General features: G+C 35.4%; 1 protein-coding gene across 1 annotated transcript; it reads left to right on the top strand.

Moving 5' to 3' along the window:
- The first annotated feature begins 1,760 nt into the window (after positions 1-1,760).
- Positions 1,761-17,605, top strand: LOC117304603 (venom phosphodiesterase 2-like). The gene is made up of 26 exons (XM_033789145.1): positions 1,761-1,814; positions 2,324-2,388; positions 2,764-2,802; positions 3,406-3,592; positions 4,357-4,414; positions 5,262-5,353; positions 5,548-5,627; positions 6,151-6,270; positions 7,172-7,247; positions 7,777-7,810; positions 8,334-8,399; positions 9,498-9,570; positions 10,226-10,381; positions 10,634-10,721; positions 11,066-11,106; positions 11,626-11,747; positions 12,220-12,283; positions 12,536-12,623; positions 12,972-13,174; positions 13,510-13,570; positions 13,903-14,057; positions 14,599-14,740; positions 15,345-15,425; positions 15,611-15,749; positions 16,054-16,207; positions 16,842-17,605. The coding sequence occupies exons 2-26, from the start codon at positions 2,341-2,343 to the stop codon at positions 17,001-17,003; spliced, it is 2,529 nt and encodes an 842-aa protein (XP_033645036.1). The 5' UTR covers positions 1,761-1,814; positions 2,324-2,340; the 3' UTR covers positions 17,004-17,605.
- Position 17,606: the final 1 nt, after the last annotated feature.

The following is a 17,606-nucleotide window of genomic DNA, read 5'->3' as shown; positions in this document are numbered from 1 at the left end:
AACAGTTAATTTGGTCATTAGAGACGACATTAACGGAATAAGTGCTTAATTTCTTATGTCTTTTTTAAAATTTGTTTTTATCAGGGTGGCTATCGTTACCTGTGTGGTACTGTATTATTGTTCATTGCACAGCCACAACCATGATAACACTTTGTTAGACACCAAATAAACGAGAAAATAGAATTAGCTGTTGCAAACAACTTTCCAACCAAATGGACCGAGAGTATAAATGCAAAAAATAGTTAATGGCCTGACGTTTCGACCCTAGCAGAGTCTTTCTCAAAGGCTAAAATAAACAACAGATAAGTATTGAGTAACTCTTTGCAGATCTTGTATTTGACAAACTCAAGAACTTTGTATTCATCATTGAGGCAGCGATTGTTAATATTGATAAATAAATAACATCGAGACAACTGCTACAGTGGTTTGAAACTGTTGTTCAGAAAATGGACACAAGCAAAATGTGTACCCTTGATTGCGGATGTGCACAAGAAACTTTCTTACTTCTTAAAAGTCTTCATTTACTAATACATCTTCTTTTGTATGAGTCTCAATTTTGTATTAATTTACTTTTTACTAATTGAATGTGACCTAAGAATATTTTGCAGTCCTAGGCCATTGTTCTCCATATTGGACATGTCCAATATGGAGAACAATGGCCCATGGTGGATGATTGTTTAACATATCCTGATTTTGCAGATTGCCTTTTTGGCGTAGAATACTATGAATAAATCTTGTTAACTTTCCCTAATCCCTGTTTTGATTTTGTTTTAGTTTGATTTCTTTTGGTTTGTTGTCAGATTTTTTACTTCTCTTTTAGTTATTTTTTCAGCTGTTAAAATTTATGTTTGTGGTTTTTGTTTGTAATAAAAGAGAAAATACAGTCGTAAAAATATGGATTACAAAATATATTTAAATTCAGTTTAATTTAAATTGTCCCAGGTATTTCAAGAGGAATATCAATTCCTACCTTCAGCTCCACTGAGTTTCTGCATTACTATGTTTTTTCTTCCTTGTAGCCCTTTACCTTGAGTGGCTTTTAGCCTTGTTTTGGGTTAACTTGCATAAAAAATAAGAAAAAAGAAAGAAAAAAAAAACAACTGTAAGTCATGTCTTTAGATTACTACTAATTTGATGGAAATAAATGCTGAATTTTAATCTTAAAAAAAGGTTAAATGCTTAAGTGTGGGGAAAATTTTAAATAAATTAACTCCCAAATTTTTGAGGCAATAACAAAGGTAAAGCGCATTGATACGGTTATTGTAAAATGCTCTATATAAGAACTAGTTATTTTTTTATTATTATTAAACTTTGAGAGTCTTGATGTACATTGATATCAAACAACGGTGACACGTAAAAAACTATCATCACTTGACCAAAAAGACTTTTAAAAAAAGTATGTTCAAGTTTTGTAAACAATTCATTTATATAAATGAAGTGGCCTTCTATGGGTGGTTTGCCCCTATGTCTTATCAATGCTTATATTTACTTATCGTAAAGCCCTCCCAAAGGTACTTTAATATCAATATCGAAACACATAAAAAAAAACGGTTTATTGACTTGTACGATTATCCAGCTGATCTCGAATGTTGGTTTAGCCGGGTTTTTTTTATCATAAGTGAGGTCATAGGTGTGTTTATGCAGTTGTTTTTAATAAAGTGTAGTACAGTTTAAGCTTAATCATTCTTGGGTATTTCCGATAACGTTATTGAATTTGAAAATAACAAAATTGCCTCCTCACTTTTTAAAGTTTCTCGTTGCAGGTCATTGCCGACTAATACAGGTCAAACACATCTTGTAGACTTAAGTGTAGGGTAAGTTGTAGATACTTTATAACAAGTTGCTTAGTGTTATTAACATACGTTATCATTTATTGATAGTTTAGATTGGTGTATGACTGAACAGAGTACCATTGGTGGGTGGCAACCAGTAAGTGCACGGTATGCCATGGTCCTAGCCACTACTATGCCCAATTTCATAAAGGCTGTAAGCACAAATACTTGCTAAGCACAGAAGAGTATTGCTTAACAGAAACAGGTTACCATGCCAACATTTTATTAGGTTTATATTGTTGTGACTGGTGCCCCACTCAATTTTTGCTTAGCAAAGAAATTTGTCAAGCAGTATTTTCTGCTTAACAGTTTTATGAAATTGGGCCACGGTATGTGGCCCTCCAGTGGTTTGTATTACTATTGACAAGTGTGGTTTATTATTTGATAAATGAAAGTGTGGTAGGGAGTGGAAGGTCTGGCCTAAAGGGAAATTATTGTTTTATTGTTTTTTTTATTTATTAAAAAGTATGCCTATTGGATTTAATCATCAGGTTGGTTGACTTCTACCATGCCAAGTGGTATGCACATTGATGAAAATGGAGGGGACCAGAATAAGGTAAATTCCTATATTGACACAGTTTAATAAAATTTGCCACAGCAATATGGTCACACAACTTGTCCCAGGAACTAATTTCATAATTAGGAATAGAGGGTTTTTCATTTAGACTTCATTTATTGATTGAAGATGGTCGAGAATGCTCAGAGTGAGGGTGGACGTCATTCCCGAGTCTAATTTGTGTTTATATTGTGAAGAAAAAAAACTGATGAGGGTCTTTGTGTCAGTATAATATTATGATAAATACTTAATGCATTTTGGAAGTGCATTGTACTTGTGAGTCACAGAATTATAATCACTTTTTAAAATCTTGCTCTTCCATTTCACCTATGCATCCAAGTATAATGACTTGTTTGTTTGTGTGTTTATTACCAGAAAAATGCATCTAGGCTGTACCTGGTGATTGGCTTGAGTGTAAGTATTTCAATAATTCTTATTAATAAAATAAAATGGTATTTGTCAAGGATATATAGGGGTTTGGGCAACCACAATGGTGACCAGTTTTGTTATGCACAATAAAGACAGAGTCAGTGGGACAAACAAATACTTACTGGCAGTTTACTTTCAAATGGAACTTTGTCATGTTAAAGGCACTGGACACCTTTGGTAACTGTCAAAGACCAGAGTTTTTAATTGCTGTATCCCAACATGAACATACAAAAACAAATCCGTGAAAATTTTGACTCAATTGGTCATTGAAGTTGCAAGAGAATAATGAAAGAAAAAACACCCTTGTACAAATATTTTTGCTTTCATGCCTAAAAGATGCTTCAGGCCTGAAGTATTTTAATACTTGAGTAAGAAACTACCTCATTCTCAAAAATTATGTCACTTCCGAGGGAATCGTTTCAACGGTTTCTCACAATTTTTTATACTGTTAACATCTCTCCATTGCTCGTTAACGTGTAACTTTTTATGGAAACAATTATTTAGAGTAATTACCAATAGTTAATAGGAAAAATAAATCTCTCTCTCCATGGACAAAAATAATTCTTTAATTCTTGAATATTCCTTCAGGTTGCTGTGATATCACTAAGTATCCTAGGGATAGGAATAGGGATTGGGTACGGGATTTGGAATGATGCTTCTATTCCTCAAGCAACTCCCGAGACGCAGAAAACAACGGAGCCTACTAAACCATCTTGGACATCAGGTTCAGACATTCCTAACAAGCCAACTACGCCACAGACAACACCAAAACCAGGTATACTGAAATTGCCACAATTTTGAAAATGTTGGTTAAACAAAGAAAAATTTACTTTAGAAAGACTTTGCTAGGCCATTAAAGGAACACGTTGACTTGGATCGGTCGAGTTGGTCTTTGTAACTGTTTGTTATAACAATGCGAATGGGTAGAAAGATATTTTAAAAGTAGAATATAATGATCCACACAAGTATCACTCGAAATTGCATGGTTTTTCTTTTACCTCGTTGACAAACACGGTCGGCCATTTATGGGAGTCAAATCTTTGACTCACATAAATGGCCGACCGTGTTAGTTGGCAAAGTAAAAGGAAAACCACGCAATTTCGAGGCAAATGTGTGTGGATCATTGTATTCTCCTTTTCAAGCATCTTTCTAACCATATACATTTTATAACAAACGGTTACAAACGCTTTTCAAAGACCAACTCAACCAATCCAAGGCAACGTGTTCTTTAACTATTTTGTGCATTTATACCTTAGGTCCTTTTGGTTGGTAAGCAGTTTACAACAAATAATTATATTTTCTCAAAAATTACTTGGGCTGGATATGAACCAAATACCTCGGGTTTAGCGTGCCTGCAAACTGACTAGCCCTATGTTGGTGGTCTCCCTATTTTGTCATTTTCTCTCTTATGCATTTCAATTGAACGAAGAAAGTATACAATATTAGTCAGATTTAATTTAAGTATTTCAAAGACGCAACATTTATTTCCTAAGTGATTCTTTGACCATTTTCTCCTGATTTTTATGGTTTTCTTTGCAGCTAAGCATTGGATTGATACTCCTTGTATTTCAGGATCTCAACCCAGATGTCCACCAGGGTAAGTCAGTTTCCATTTCATTATTTTAGGACTAATTTCAAAGAGATTCAAAGTAGACCTCCAAGTGCCTTCTTTATTTATTCTTCCATATCTAAAAGGGTCTGTAAATGTTTGGTTATCACTCATACAATTATTATTATTATTATTATTTTATTCGCCATAACAGTACAAAACAAAATACATGGACAACATTATACCCCAAGATGGGCAAGGGACAACAAAAGCAAATACATACTATGATCCGTAGATCTGTTGCCCCACATCTGGGGTACACAATAAAATTAATATAGATTTAACATAATATAGTACACAAAGCAATAATAAAAGCAGAAAATTAAAAACCAATAGAAAATGATAAATATATATTAAGAAAAAAAAATAAATTAAAAATAAATGGCAATAGCAACATTTGGTTAGAAGCCTACAGCAGCTTTCGATATTATAAAGCATCTTGAGGAACATTTCAATTCTAATTGTGGTTATCTATAAATATATCAGTTTTTCTACCCCCAAATTTGAATATGTGAAGTATTGTGTATTCCTTTTAGGGATTATTTTCCTATATTTATTGTATACATCTACACTTATAAATGATACAATCAAACAATTTTAACAACCAAAAAGGTTTCATTTATTTGCCTTAACAAGGAGACCTCTTCAACAGAAAATAACACTTTTATTTATTCTTCCATAACTCAGTTTCGCTTAAACTCTTTCTTTTTCAGTGTTGACAAACCTCCCTTGATACTAGTTTCCTTATAGATGGTTTCAGAGCAGACCTAAACAGAAACGACTTCTTTATTCTTCCATATCTCAGTTTCTCTTTAACTCTTTGTTTCTTTTCCAGTGTTGACAAACCTCCATTGATACTAGTTTCTTTAGATGGATTCAGAGCAGATCTTCTCTATAGAGAATTTACTCCTCACATAAAAAGACTCAGTAAGTATCAGTTTTCCTCTTTTTTTTTCATCAGAAAATTCAGTAAAACTGTTGTTAATAATTTTTAATAACATTGCATTAAGATAAAGAGTATTATTTGGTACTGTCCCAAGTTCTGTGAAAAAAATCCACGTTGTTACTTAGGTTGGATTCGAACCCACGCTCTGATGCATGTTTTTTTTTTTTTACCTCAGGTGACTGTGGAGTACATACACCCTACATGCTACCAGTGTTCCCGACAGTAACATTTTCAAACCACTATGCCATTGCTACGGTAATCCGCTTTTCTCAGATTGTAGGGTTCTGAAGTTTTATTGATCACTTTATTAAAGGCTTTCCATGTAGACCAGGGCCAAATTTCATAGAGCTGCTAAACCACAAATAGTAGCTGACCAAATTATGCTTACCAGAATATTGTTACCAGCAAAAATACCATCTCACATGCACAATTTCTGACTGGTATCCTGCTATCTTTCACTAAGCACAACATTCTTAAGCAAAAGTGTCTGCTTAAGCAGCGCTATGAAGTAGGGCTAAGAACCTAATTTCATATAGCTGCTTTTAAGCAGAAAATATTGCCTAGCAAATTTGGTAAAATTGTATTTTAGCAGGTACAAAACAATTATTTAATTCCGCTTGGCATATGCATTTCTTTTTTCTATTTATTGTTCTTATTATTTTTAACAAATATTTGTCATCATATTTTTGTGGTATTTTTTAGAAATGCTACATTAATTGTTATCAATTCCTTTTTGGCAACAAAATATTCACCATTTTTATTTCGTTTTTGAACAAAGGGTTTGTTTCCTGAACACAATGGTCTGATAAGTAACGCCATGTATGACCCGGTGTTAGAGAAATGGTATTATTTGAGCACTGAAGAGAAGTATAAAAACGACTGGTACTGGGGAGAACCGGTGAGTATGATTCTCAGACGACACCCAAAGACACTGCTCTAGAATTGCAAGGGTCGTGGGTTCGAATCCCACCCGAGTAACGTACCTGTGATATTTTTTCATAGAACTCGGGAAAGTACTGAGTATACAGTGCTAACACACATCGGTGTATGGGTAAAAAAAAAAAAAAATACCCAAAGAATAATTTAATAGCAAAAACATTTCTTTTGGCGCAGCTTCAACTGCTTTTATTACTTACAAGATCGGGTCAATTACCAGTTTGGCAAAAATGTGCGAAGGTACAATAAAATGCCCGAGGGCAGCTTGCCCTATGAAGCTTTGTAAACTTGCGTGACAGCCGAGTGGTCTAGCGCATCAAGTTCTGGTTGTTTTAGTCATCGGAATGTTGGTTCGAATCCTGGACATCACACTTGTGTCCTTGAGCAAGATACTTTACTATGGGTGCGTTCGTTTAGCTTCCCTGGGTCGACCCGGTCTGCCCCGGTACGTTCGAATAGCTTTGACGGGCTCACCTGGGTAAGCCCCCAGTGCCCTGCTTGTGGAGTGGGTCACTTGGGGGTGACCTGAGGTGCTACCGCCACCACGAGAGGGAGAGTGTTATCGTTCGATTAGCTCTTGTCAGGGGCTCACCCGAGTGAGCACTGCGGGGTCGACCCAGGGAAGCTAAAGGAACGCACCCTATCATTGCTTCTCATTGCCAAGGGGTATAAATGGCCTGCAAGGGAAGAGGTTGATATCGTGATAAATCAGAGTCAATGCTCTGAATAGTTTTACACATGGTGCTACTGCAAACCTCATTTTATTATACTCACATCATGCAAAGTTTCAAATCTTACTTAGAAAACTGTTTTTAAAAAAGTGTTTTATAAAAAAGGATTACTTATAAAAGTGTTTCTATTAGATTTGGAATACAGCCATGAAGCAAGGGCTACGGACTGGATGTTACTTCTGGGTTGGATCTGATGTAGATGTACAGGGTAAGGGCCTCCTCCCAAACTAGGGCCAAGGTTTAGGGATTTTTTCTAAGGGGCACTTCTGGCCAATTAAACTGTAGTTTCCATTTGCACGGACACAAACACAAACACGGACAAAGCCTTCACAACTGCTGGTCCGAAACTGTGGAACAGTATACCATCTCACATCAGATCACTGGACACTGTTTCGTCATTCAAAAACCACTTAAAAACTCACCTGTTTCCAGTTACTCTTTAATTGTATTTGTTTTTCATTGCGTGTTGTTGCTGGGCGCCATGACCTAGATGAAATGGCGCTATACAAATCTGGTTCTTATTATCATTATTTTTCTAAAACGAACCCCCTTTGAGCACTCTTGTTATGCCACTTACTATTGGAGTGTAAGTTAATCTAATGTGAGTGAAAACACACACAACATTGTCTGCGCGTAAATAGAAAGTACTTTTAGAAACATGGAATTTATCATATAAAAGCTTATAAAATGTAACTCTGGTCATTTTTAATTTCAAGATTTGTATTTTACATTTACAGATATGCGACCAAACTATTATTTTCAATACAACGGGTGAGTAACAACGTCAAACTGTCAAACACAGAAATGTTTTTTATTAGCAAACCATGTCTCCCATGCTGCTGCCTTCTTTGTCTTGTTCCTGAGCACAACAATGGTAATGACTGCTAATTCTCACTATACCCAAAGGGGTCAGACTAATTTTAGAGCTTTTTAACTATTCTTTGTTGACCTTTTTGGAAAACTGAAAAGTTTGAGTGAATGACCTTTTTAGAAACTTTTGTTGTCCAATCTGTTTTATTCTAAACTGCAGACTTTGAACAAAATGTAATATCCAAAAACATATTGGTAAATAAATTGAACTGAATTGAATTGAATTGAATTGAATTGAATTGAATTGAATGGTTTATTCGTCAAGTACATAAAAATACATGAAATTTACAATCCTATTGTACAGCAACATATAAAATATTAAAGTGTAAAATATTAAAATGTAAAAATGCCTTGGAAGAAATTTTACCAAGAAAAAAGATTTATTTTTCAGCAAGAAATAATAACTACATTTATTTTCCTATAGAGATACTACAGCAGAACAAAAAATTGATACAATTCGTGGTTGGTTACAACTGCCAACTGGAAAGAGGTGAGTTCCAAAAGGTTTTTATAACTACTAATTCAACAATCCTCTATAAACCAGGCATGAAATTCTTCTTACTTTAGTCTGATTTCCGCCTTTTCTTTTACTCTTGCAAAAAAAACCCAAAAAACCATTGTGATTAAATAATCTGAAAAGTCTATTATAGCATATACCACATGACCATTGGCCAATTTCATAGAGCTGCTTAAGCAAACAATTTGGGTTAAGCACAAAAATAGCTCGCTTATTTTACACATCTTACTGGCCGGTATTCTGATTTTACTAAGCATGGATTATTTTGCTTAAGCAGAATTTTGTGCTTGATCAGCTCTATGCTATTTGGCCATGTACATGTAGGCCGGTCCTTGTAGTCAATAAAATTTGCCGACTACTTCCTAGGACCAAATATCTTGGTGCAAACCTTCTGTTAAGTAGGGATGAGAAATTTGTAACATTTATTTGAATTCAGACTTTTAAAAGTCTGTCAAATAAACAAAAATATTCTGTGTTTTTTCTCCAAATTGACTCAAAGTCTGACTTTTTGATTTACTTCTCTAGTGCTTTGAATACTGTTGAATCTATAACTCCAACGGGGGTATTAAAGGCAGTGGACACTATTGGTAATTGTCAAAGACTAGCCTTCACAGTTGGTGTATCTCAACATATGCATAAAATAACAAACCTGTGAAAATTTGAGCTCAATCGGTCATCAAACATACGAGATAATAATGAAAGAAGAAAACACCCTTGTCACACGAAGTTGTGTGCGTTTAGATGGTTGATTTCGAGACCTCAAGTTTTAAACGTGAGGTCTCTAAATCAAATTCGTGGAAAATTACTTCTTTCTCCAAAACTATGGCACTTCAGAGGGAGCGGTTTCTCACAATGTTTTATACCACCAACCTCTCCCCATTACTTGTCTCCAAGAAAGGTTTTATGCTAATAATTATTTTGAGTAATTACCAATAGTGTCCACTGCATTTAAAGGTGGACATGCTATTATTTCAATATTCCTCCTAATATCTGGATCACAGTTTATACTTTTTTGCCAGCAGTGATTCTCACCCCTAATTGTTGATACTTTTGTTCTTATGTGTATTACAGACCTGATTTGATAACTCTGTACTTTGATGAACCTGATAAGACGGGGCATCAATATGGACCTGATTCTGACGAGGTAGGATATAAGTAGGATTTGAAACTTAGCATGGTGGAAGTTTTATCAGAACCCACACTCTGCTAATCAGAAGCACTAGAGCTTGGTACACCTTTCTAACATTGAATGATTCAACAAAGGAAATTGGCAAACCCACACAAGGGAAGTGCCAAGCAGGCAACAGCCAATCTCTCACATTCACACATTCATTCAACATCTATGATTAGGAATAGCACAAATCAAGAAATTGTGATTCAGTAACTTGACAACAATACTTCCTCTATTTATTTTGGTTTTACCCGTATACACTGATGTGTGTAAGCACTGTTGGCACTGACTTCTGTATCTGTAAAGTTAAGCTGGCAAAAAAAAATGTCTAAAGACACATCACACCAGCTTTGTGCAATGTGTGGATGGGATGCATGGCTTAATTTTTGAAGTGCTTAGTGAGGATGTCTTTGAAGATGTCTAATGAGTTGCTATCCAGTCCTTGATGGTGGCCGGAAAAAAACTGCTGCCGTAGATTTTGGTTGTGTGACGAATTTTATGGAATTGAAGATTGTGTTTTCTTATTCTAGTTATTGTGAAATCACCAGTTAGCTTGAGGGATTGGAACCCCAACCTTCATGATTGTAAGTCCTGCAGTCTAAACACAATTACTTTGGGTTTCTTTCAGCAAAACAAAGCCCTTGAGAAGGTGGATGGTTACATTGGTGATCTCATGGACGCCTTGTTGGCAGTGGACATGCATGAATGCGCTAGTATCATCATTCTTGCTGATCATGGGATGGCTAACAGAAGCTGTGAAGATGCTGCAATTATATTGGGTGATGTAAGTTCACATCTTTATCTTAAAGGCACTAAATGGTAATTGTCAAAGACTAGTATTCTCACCAGATTTGGATAAATTGAGGGTGTTTTTTTTTAAACTTAAAATGCAAACTTTGGTTAGAAGCCTACATCAGCTTTCGATAGTATAAAGCATTTTGAGAAACATCTCACTTCGAAGTAATGTGGTGATGTAAACAAGATTTGAAGTGAAGAAGCGTTAATGTCTTGGTGTGTTTCTTTGATGTATTTTCAGCCCAATGGTAAATTTGATTTTGATTTCACTGATTATGACAGTGATTACACATCAGGCACCATGATGAGATACACATCTAAGCCTACAGGTAAGAATAGTGTTGATCTGGGATCATAACTAAATTTGCAGCTACGGCTATGACCTATGGTTATGGCTACGGCTAGTTGTTCAAAAGTCAGAGTAGGCCTATAGGATGTTCTCATTAATACCCTTATATTGTATTTACTTTACTATACTAGGCCTATAGGCTTATAGCAGCTTATTTAAACTTATAAATAAATTTATTAGTTTAAATTACATAAGAAGATTAAAATTACATAATTACATAAATTACTTTATTACATAAATTACTTTATTACATAAATTATTTATTACATAAATTATTTATTACATAAATTACTTTATTACATAAGTTCTTTTATTTATTATCAGCTGCCCTAAAGGAGCCAAGAGAGGTAGTTGACCGTTTAAAGGTATGGACTTTTTTTATATAATATTTCAGAATAAATCAATTGGGTTTATTGTTATTTGGTTTTATAGGACTTTTATTTATTTATATGTAATTAATTTTATATATCACTCTTTGTAAATCTCCTAAACAATGAAAAGGTTATTCCAGCTTTTTGCTTGAGAATGTCTCATTATAGAGAAAGGACCTCAATTCCTTTCTCTATGTTCTCTATTGACCCACTTCACCTGACGTCATCATCAGAATAATCTTCGATGCACCCTTTTGGTGGGCAATGTCACTGTGCATTGTTCAGTGAAGTGCACCTTTTAGGCGATGCGGTGTTTACACGTTAACCTATTGCCCACCAAAATGGTGAGCGTGGCACAGTCGCCGTGTGTGACGTGTGTGCAAGGGGACAATTCACACCTATTCTCACCTATGAGACCAAAACCAACTCGTTCATCAATTTGATGAAATACATGCAAACTGCAGAACTACTAAAAATAAGACTCCTAATGTAAGTTGACTTTGTATTTGATAGTGCCGTGATCCTGCAGCTATTCCATACGTGAAGCAAGACATGCCTAAGAGATTTCACTACATGAATAACAGACGGATTGAGGATATTCTTATACCTGTAGAGCAAGGCTATACAATCAGCAAGTAAGATACTAAAGTATAATTCACTTTTCTAAAAACAACAGGTTTTGTCTATTTGAAGAAAAAAATACAGCTTTAACAAAAACAATTTTTCATTTAGGTTACCCTTTACAAAATATGGTTTAACCTTTGCAAATTGGTTATTGTTATGTTACTATTATTATTAATAATATTATATTGTTATATTTCTGGTAATGAATCAAAGGAAGCTTTACAACTAATCTTAACCACTGCAGCTCCCAAGCCTGAGGAAACCTGTGTACACAAGGTTGCTTGCTATGAACTAGACAAACTGGGTTTAACTCGACCACGATCAGTGTTCTAGATTCTTTAACACACACTACCGATTCTAGCACACGGGACCTATGGGATGTTATATCCAAAGGACAAAGCAACTATAGAAAAGTGTCTTGCTTCAAAAGAATGTTTTTTCCAATTTGTAAATAATGTCCGTTCGTTTTCTTTGATCTGATAGCAATTTTACAACTGCCTGTAACGGTGCTGGACACGGGTATGACAATTTGGCTGTCAAAATGCAGGTACGTTCAACTTCAGAACTTGATTAAATACGTAACTTAAGATTACTCAGTTTAAAGAAACCCATGTTCATTTATCTTTGCCCAACCCACAATTATGAAAGAAAGCATTACAAAAACAAATTGTCATGAGCTTGTCTTGGTTTTAAACTTTTGAGTGAAGTATTACTTCAAACTGTAGCCATCATTTAGGTTCCTTAGTTAATTAAAGCAACAGGTGCTATTATCATTGTGTGTCTTTTTTGTTGATTTCAGAGTCTGTTTCTTGCGTATGGTCCAGTGTTCAAGGAGAATCTGGCTATAGAACCTTTCCAAAATGTGGAACTCTTTAGTCTCATGTGTGGTGAGTTATAACTAACGAACAAATGGAAGCAAAAATATAAAACTGTTGTCTCAGTGTTGTTAATTGCAATTTCGTATTCATATTAAAAATAAAAGTAAATGTTTTTTCTTTGAAGACCACTCTACTTGACCAATAAACTCCATTTACCAGGAGCTCCAAAATGTGCAAAAGTAATTTGATGAAATCCATACAAGCAGCACTGCAAACCTTGTATGGAGTCCTGAGCCAACAAAATGCAAGCTATACAAAAGTAGGAATTCAACATTATGGTCCTTGACCATTAGTAAACAAAATAAAAATGAAAACGTCTTTCATGTTAATAGTTATTTTTTCTTCATTTTCTTATAGACATCTTAGGACTGAGCCCACCAACAAATGATGGTGAATATGGAAGTCTTCATCATATTCTTGAGAACCCACCTCCGCTTCCTCCGTCCAATAAGGCTAATTATTCTGAAGCCCTCTCTTGTCCATACCCCGGGTCTGAGCAGGAGTATTCGGATAGACTGCTTGACGATAGCTCGCTGTGTGTTTGTCAGGATATGGTCTCGGTAAGAGAGTCGTTACTTACTTTCCTTTATAATTAATAGATATTGAGTTCGCATCTGGGATAAAGAATATTAACTTTGGTTTTACCCATACACCAATATGTGTTAGCACTGTATACACGAGTTCTGTTAAAACAAAAATACAGGCATAATACTCGGGTGGGATTCAAACCCACTACCTTTGCAATTCTAGAGCAGTGTCATACCAACTAGACCACAGAGATTGCCCGGTAGCTAGAGGCAGTTCCAATCCTATATTTTAGCAGCAGTTTCTTTTAATCAGTCTTTTACATCTTCTGATTTATTTGACATGTGAGTTCAATTATGTTTCAATATAGAATGAAACCAACAAAACAATCCAAGAGTTTGATGAGCAGCTGAACTTGTCCGATGATGCAAGTGAGTTTTATATTATTTATATATTTCAAAAAATTTGTTCTGGTTGTGTGGCCAAGGACTCTCAGAAAAGCGAACTTAATCACGGTACTAGCCAATATCCCAAATGGACAGAAAATAATGAAAGAAGTTTCATTTTTAGATGAAATATTCCAGGAAACACACACAGTCAGGTAGGGACTGTAAAAACCCAATCCACATTGTGCCCCCGGCGTGATTTGAATCAGGACCCTAGAGGTAGACGGTGAGGAAAGATACCACTCACCAACCTGAGGCTCTGACATTTATGGTTTTTTTTAAATATTATTTTCCTCCATCTTTGTACTCCAATCTAGAGTTGGCCTTAAAATCTAAGCACGCAATGTTTGGGATGCCTGAAGTCTCCTTTAAGACAGAGTTTTGTGAGTTGTTCCAGCAAGACTACATAACGGGTTACAGTCATCAACTGAAGATGCCATTGTACACCACTTTCACCATCGATAAGAAGCAAGTAAGTAATGCCCACTTTAAAGGTAGGGTCTTAACTATTTGGTAAATAACTTAACAACATTGCTGGCCATAAAAAATTACTTGGTGAAAAGAACTGCAGCTGGTGATCGTTAAAACTATTTAGAGAAAGAATTCCCGTCGAAGTAATGTGGTTTTTGAATGTTTTTTTTTACCCCAAAACATTTGACTATGAGAAACAATTTGTGAGGATTGTTGTTCCTTTGCGAATGCTGCAGTCACGTGTGATCAAAGGCATGCCACACAATTAGGTGGGGGGGGGGCAACCTCCCTCTCAAATTCAGGCAAAACAGTGGGTCAAATTCAGGCACAGCAAGAAGAAGAAAAAAATGAACAGAGAAGGCAAACATTTTACTTGGTATTAAATATTGTTTTATCTGTGTACAATTTTGGGCAAATTGCAACCCCTCGGCCACCCATAACCAAAGAGTCCCCGGAAACATTTGTCAACTTTGTTTCCCCAAGAAAACCTTCAAAAATGTTCTTGGCTTCTTGAACTTAATTTGCATCGTTGTCTAAAACAGTTGAGAGGTACTTCCCCAGACGTCAATTGCGCTATAAGACCAGATGTTCGTGTTGGAGCGGACATTACACCAAAATGCTCGGACTACAACGTGACTGATGAGGACTTTGCTAACATTACTGTGGGCTTCTCCTACTCACCAGGTAGTGTGTAAAACAGTTCCGTGGGATTTTGTGGTCATTCAAATCACAAAATAGTTGCTTATTAAGATGGTGTTGGAAATCACAAAATAGTTGCTTATTAAGATGGTGTTGCTTATTAAGATGGTGTTGGACACTCCCCTGAGCCCAAAATAGTTGCTTATTAAGATGGTTGTGCTTATTAAGATGGTGTTGGACACTCCCCTGAGCCCAAAATAGTTGCTTATTAAGATGGTGTTAGTTGCTTATTAAGATGGTGTTAGTTGCTTATTAAGATGGTGTTAGTTGCTTATTAAGATGGTGTTAGTTGCTTATTAAGATGGTGTTAGTTGCTTATTAAGATGGTGTTAGTTGCTTATTAAGATGGTGTTGCTTGTTAAGATGGTGTTGGACACTCCCCTGAGCCCAATTTCATAAAAACTTGCTAAACAAATAAAAACTAGTAAAAACCAATAAATTATTATTGTTATGTTTTCATTTTTAATCTTGTTGTCTTGTTTGCCTTATTTTTTCCATTTTAAAACCATTTAATTTAAAATGTAGAATTCGATGCAATTTTTTTATGAGAACGATCCTGTTATAATTGTAAAGTTTTTTTTTTTTTCAGGATTGACTGAGACACTGGAAGCCAAGATGGACAGCCTCATCATTTCCAACATGGTTCCACAGTTTGCAGGTTTTATCCAAGGTAAAGATTTATTTATTTTTTTTTTTCAGTTTGTTTTTATCTATTCCGTGTTAAAAAACTGTTTCCATTCTGTAATTGTTAAATTATCTTTTTACGTTTTGTATTCTCTGTATATTTTTCTGTAATGGGAATTGCATATGGGAACCATGACTGTATGTCTTAATTCTATACTTCCACCTGTTTAGATATTTGGAGTGGATACCTGGATGTTTATCTTCCTAAGTGGGCCGATAGCTACAATGGAATCAACGTTGTAACCGGGCCAATCTTTGACTACGACTTTGATGGTTTTAGAGATCCAATAGAAGTCTTAATGCAAAAAGGGTGCGTATTAAAAAATTTGCCTTCGAGAAAAACACTGCTAGGGTTGAAAAGTCAGGCCAACAAATAATTTTGACTGTCCTGGATGTTTGACCTTTCTTACTTTGTATTTACATTTTTGTACTTTTAACGTTTTGGCAATAATAATAATAATAATAATAATAATAATAATAATAATATATATTTGGTGTGCGGTAATACCATGTGTGTTTCTACTAGTAATAATAATAATACTTGGCTTAAATTATTCCAAGTCCTGTCTGGGAGGGGGCTTCCAAGTAATTCAATTTTCTCTCTTTGTATGAAGGTTAAAGCTTCAGGACACCTTTATCCCTACCCATTATTTCGTCGTGATCACCATGTGTTCAGACACACCCAGCTTACCACTCGACAAAAATTGTTCCAAGCTCAACCCATTGGCGTTCATTCTTCATAACAAAGATGGAATACAGACGTGTCAGGTAAGAGAGTTACAGGGTCAACGGTAGTGTAATGCAGGAAATATGTGAGGGAGTTAATTATCCCACCTCTGCCACCAGTGCAACGCAGGAAATAATATGTGAAGGTTTTTGCCCTGGGATCATATTCATATGCAATTCTTTATCACTTTTGGAGAAAAAAATAACTGGTTTACTGGGCCCAATTTCATAAAGCTGTTAAGCAGGAAGTACTGCTTGACAAATTTCTGCTAAGCACTAAATTGAATGGGGAACCAGTGAAAACTATGAAATGACTTTGCTTTGTTCAGGCATGATGTTTGGTTCTTTGAAAAAGGTTGAGTTTAATGATTAACCTACTTGTTCATACGATGTAGGGTTTTATAAAACATTTACATAGTGCCAGATGTAAGGCCTCAAAGCGCCTCGCAAAAATACAAAAATCAGCAACTACATTATTATTACAGACAGAAAACATTCATAAAATCTTACAAAGATTATATTAAAGTTATTTCAGGTTTTTAGCGAGTATTTCTAGTTTTACAAGGGAAAACAAATTTGGGGAAATTAGACTAAAGTTGGGAGAATATCATGCCTGTTTGTTTGAACTGCAATGTCATCCGAGACTAATTTATTTGTAAATTATTATCCCCTCCAGAGTCCATCAGACTATATGGAGACCAATATTGCCAGAGTCAAGGATGTTGAACTACTAACTGGATTGAAATTCTACTCCAATCTTGATCCCTATGCAGCGATTCGTCTGAGAACGTTTATTCAAGAGAGAATCGAGTTCTTCAAATATTGGGATAAGTATTAAACTAAGTGTGCAAAATAGGTGTGGTTTTATTAGAAGTAAGATTAAAATAAAATGAAGAATTTGGGTTGAACAAAGAAATATTGACGAGAGCAGGATTTGAACCAATGACCTTCAGATTAATGTGCTGGTGGTGTACCAACTGAGCCTTATGTTGGCAGTCTTCCTATATCTTTGGTCAGGGGTGCCAGTCAGAAGCAAGACAACTGTTAACTGTCATGTAGCCAGGGATCACACCCAGGTTTCTGATTCAACCTGGGAAGCGGCAGCAGCGGGATTACCTTAAGGGGTACGACTTAAGCTCAGATATATATCAAACAGATTTTCATTTACTCCTTTAGTTTTGATCGGTATTTTTATGTTTCCTTTGTTCATCATTTAATAAAAGGATGAATTGAATAACTTTTACCTGTTTCTTTTGTTGGTTTTACTTTTTGTTATTTAGCTCATTCTTTTATTATTTTGGTGGAGGTATCAGTCTTGGGTGTGAAACAAGTTGAATCTTATATATAATTGGTTTCTCTTTGTGCATGTAGTTCAAGACAGTGGACACTATTGGTAATTGTCGAAGACCAGTCTTCTCACTTGGTGCATCTCAACATATGC

The sequence above is a fragment of the Asterias rubens genome, chromosome 21 (genome assembly GCF_902459465.1).
Source record: "Asterias rubens chromosome 21, eAstRub1.3, whole genome shotgun sequence".
NCBI lineage: Eukaryota > Metazoa > Echinodermata > Asteroidea > Forcipulatida > Asteriidae > Asterias > Asterias rubens.
The sequence above is the reverse complement of the archived record's forward strand: the minus strand, read 5'-3'. Positions and strand labels throughout refer to the sequence as shown.

Excerpts from the sequence above, each read along its gene's own strand:
- LOC117304603 (XM_033789145.1), top strand. The coding sequence starts at position 2,341 with ATGCCAAGTGGTATGCACATTGATGAAAATGGAGGGGACCAGAATAAG. Across the intron at positions 13,175-13,509 it reads TTTGTCAGGATATGGTCTCG|AATGAAACCAACAAAACAAT; the intron begins GTAAGAGAGTCG and ends GTTTCAATATAG. Across the intron at positions 14,058-14,598 it reads TCACCATCGATAAGAAGCAA|TTGAGAGGTACTTCCCCAGA; the intron begins GTAAGTAATGCC and ends TGTCTAAAACAG.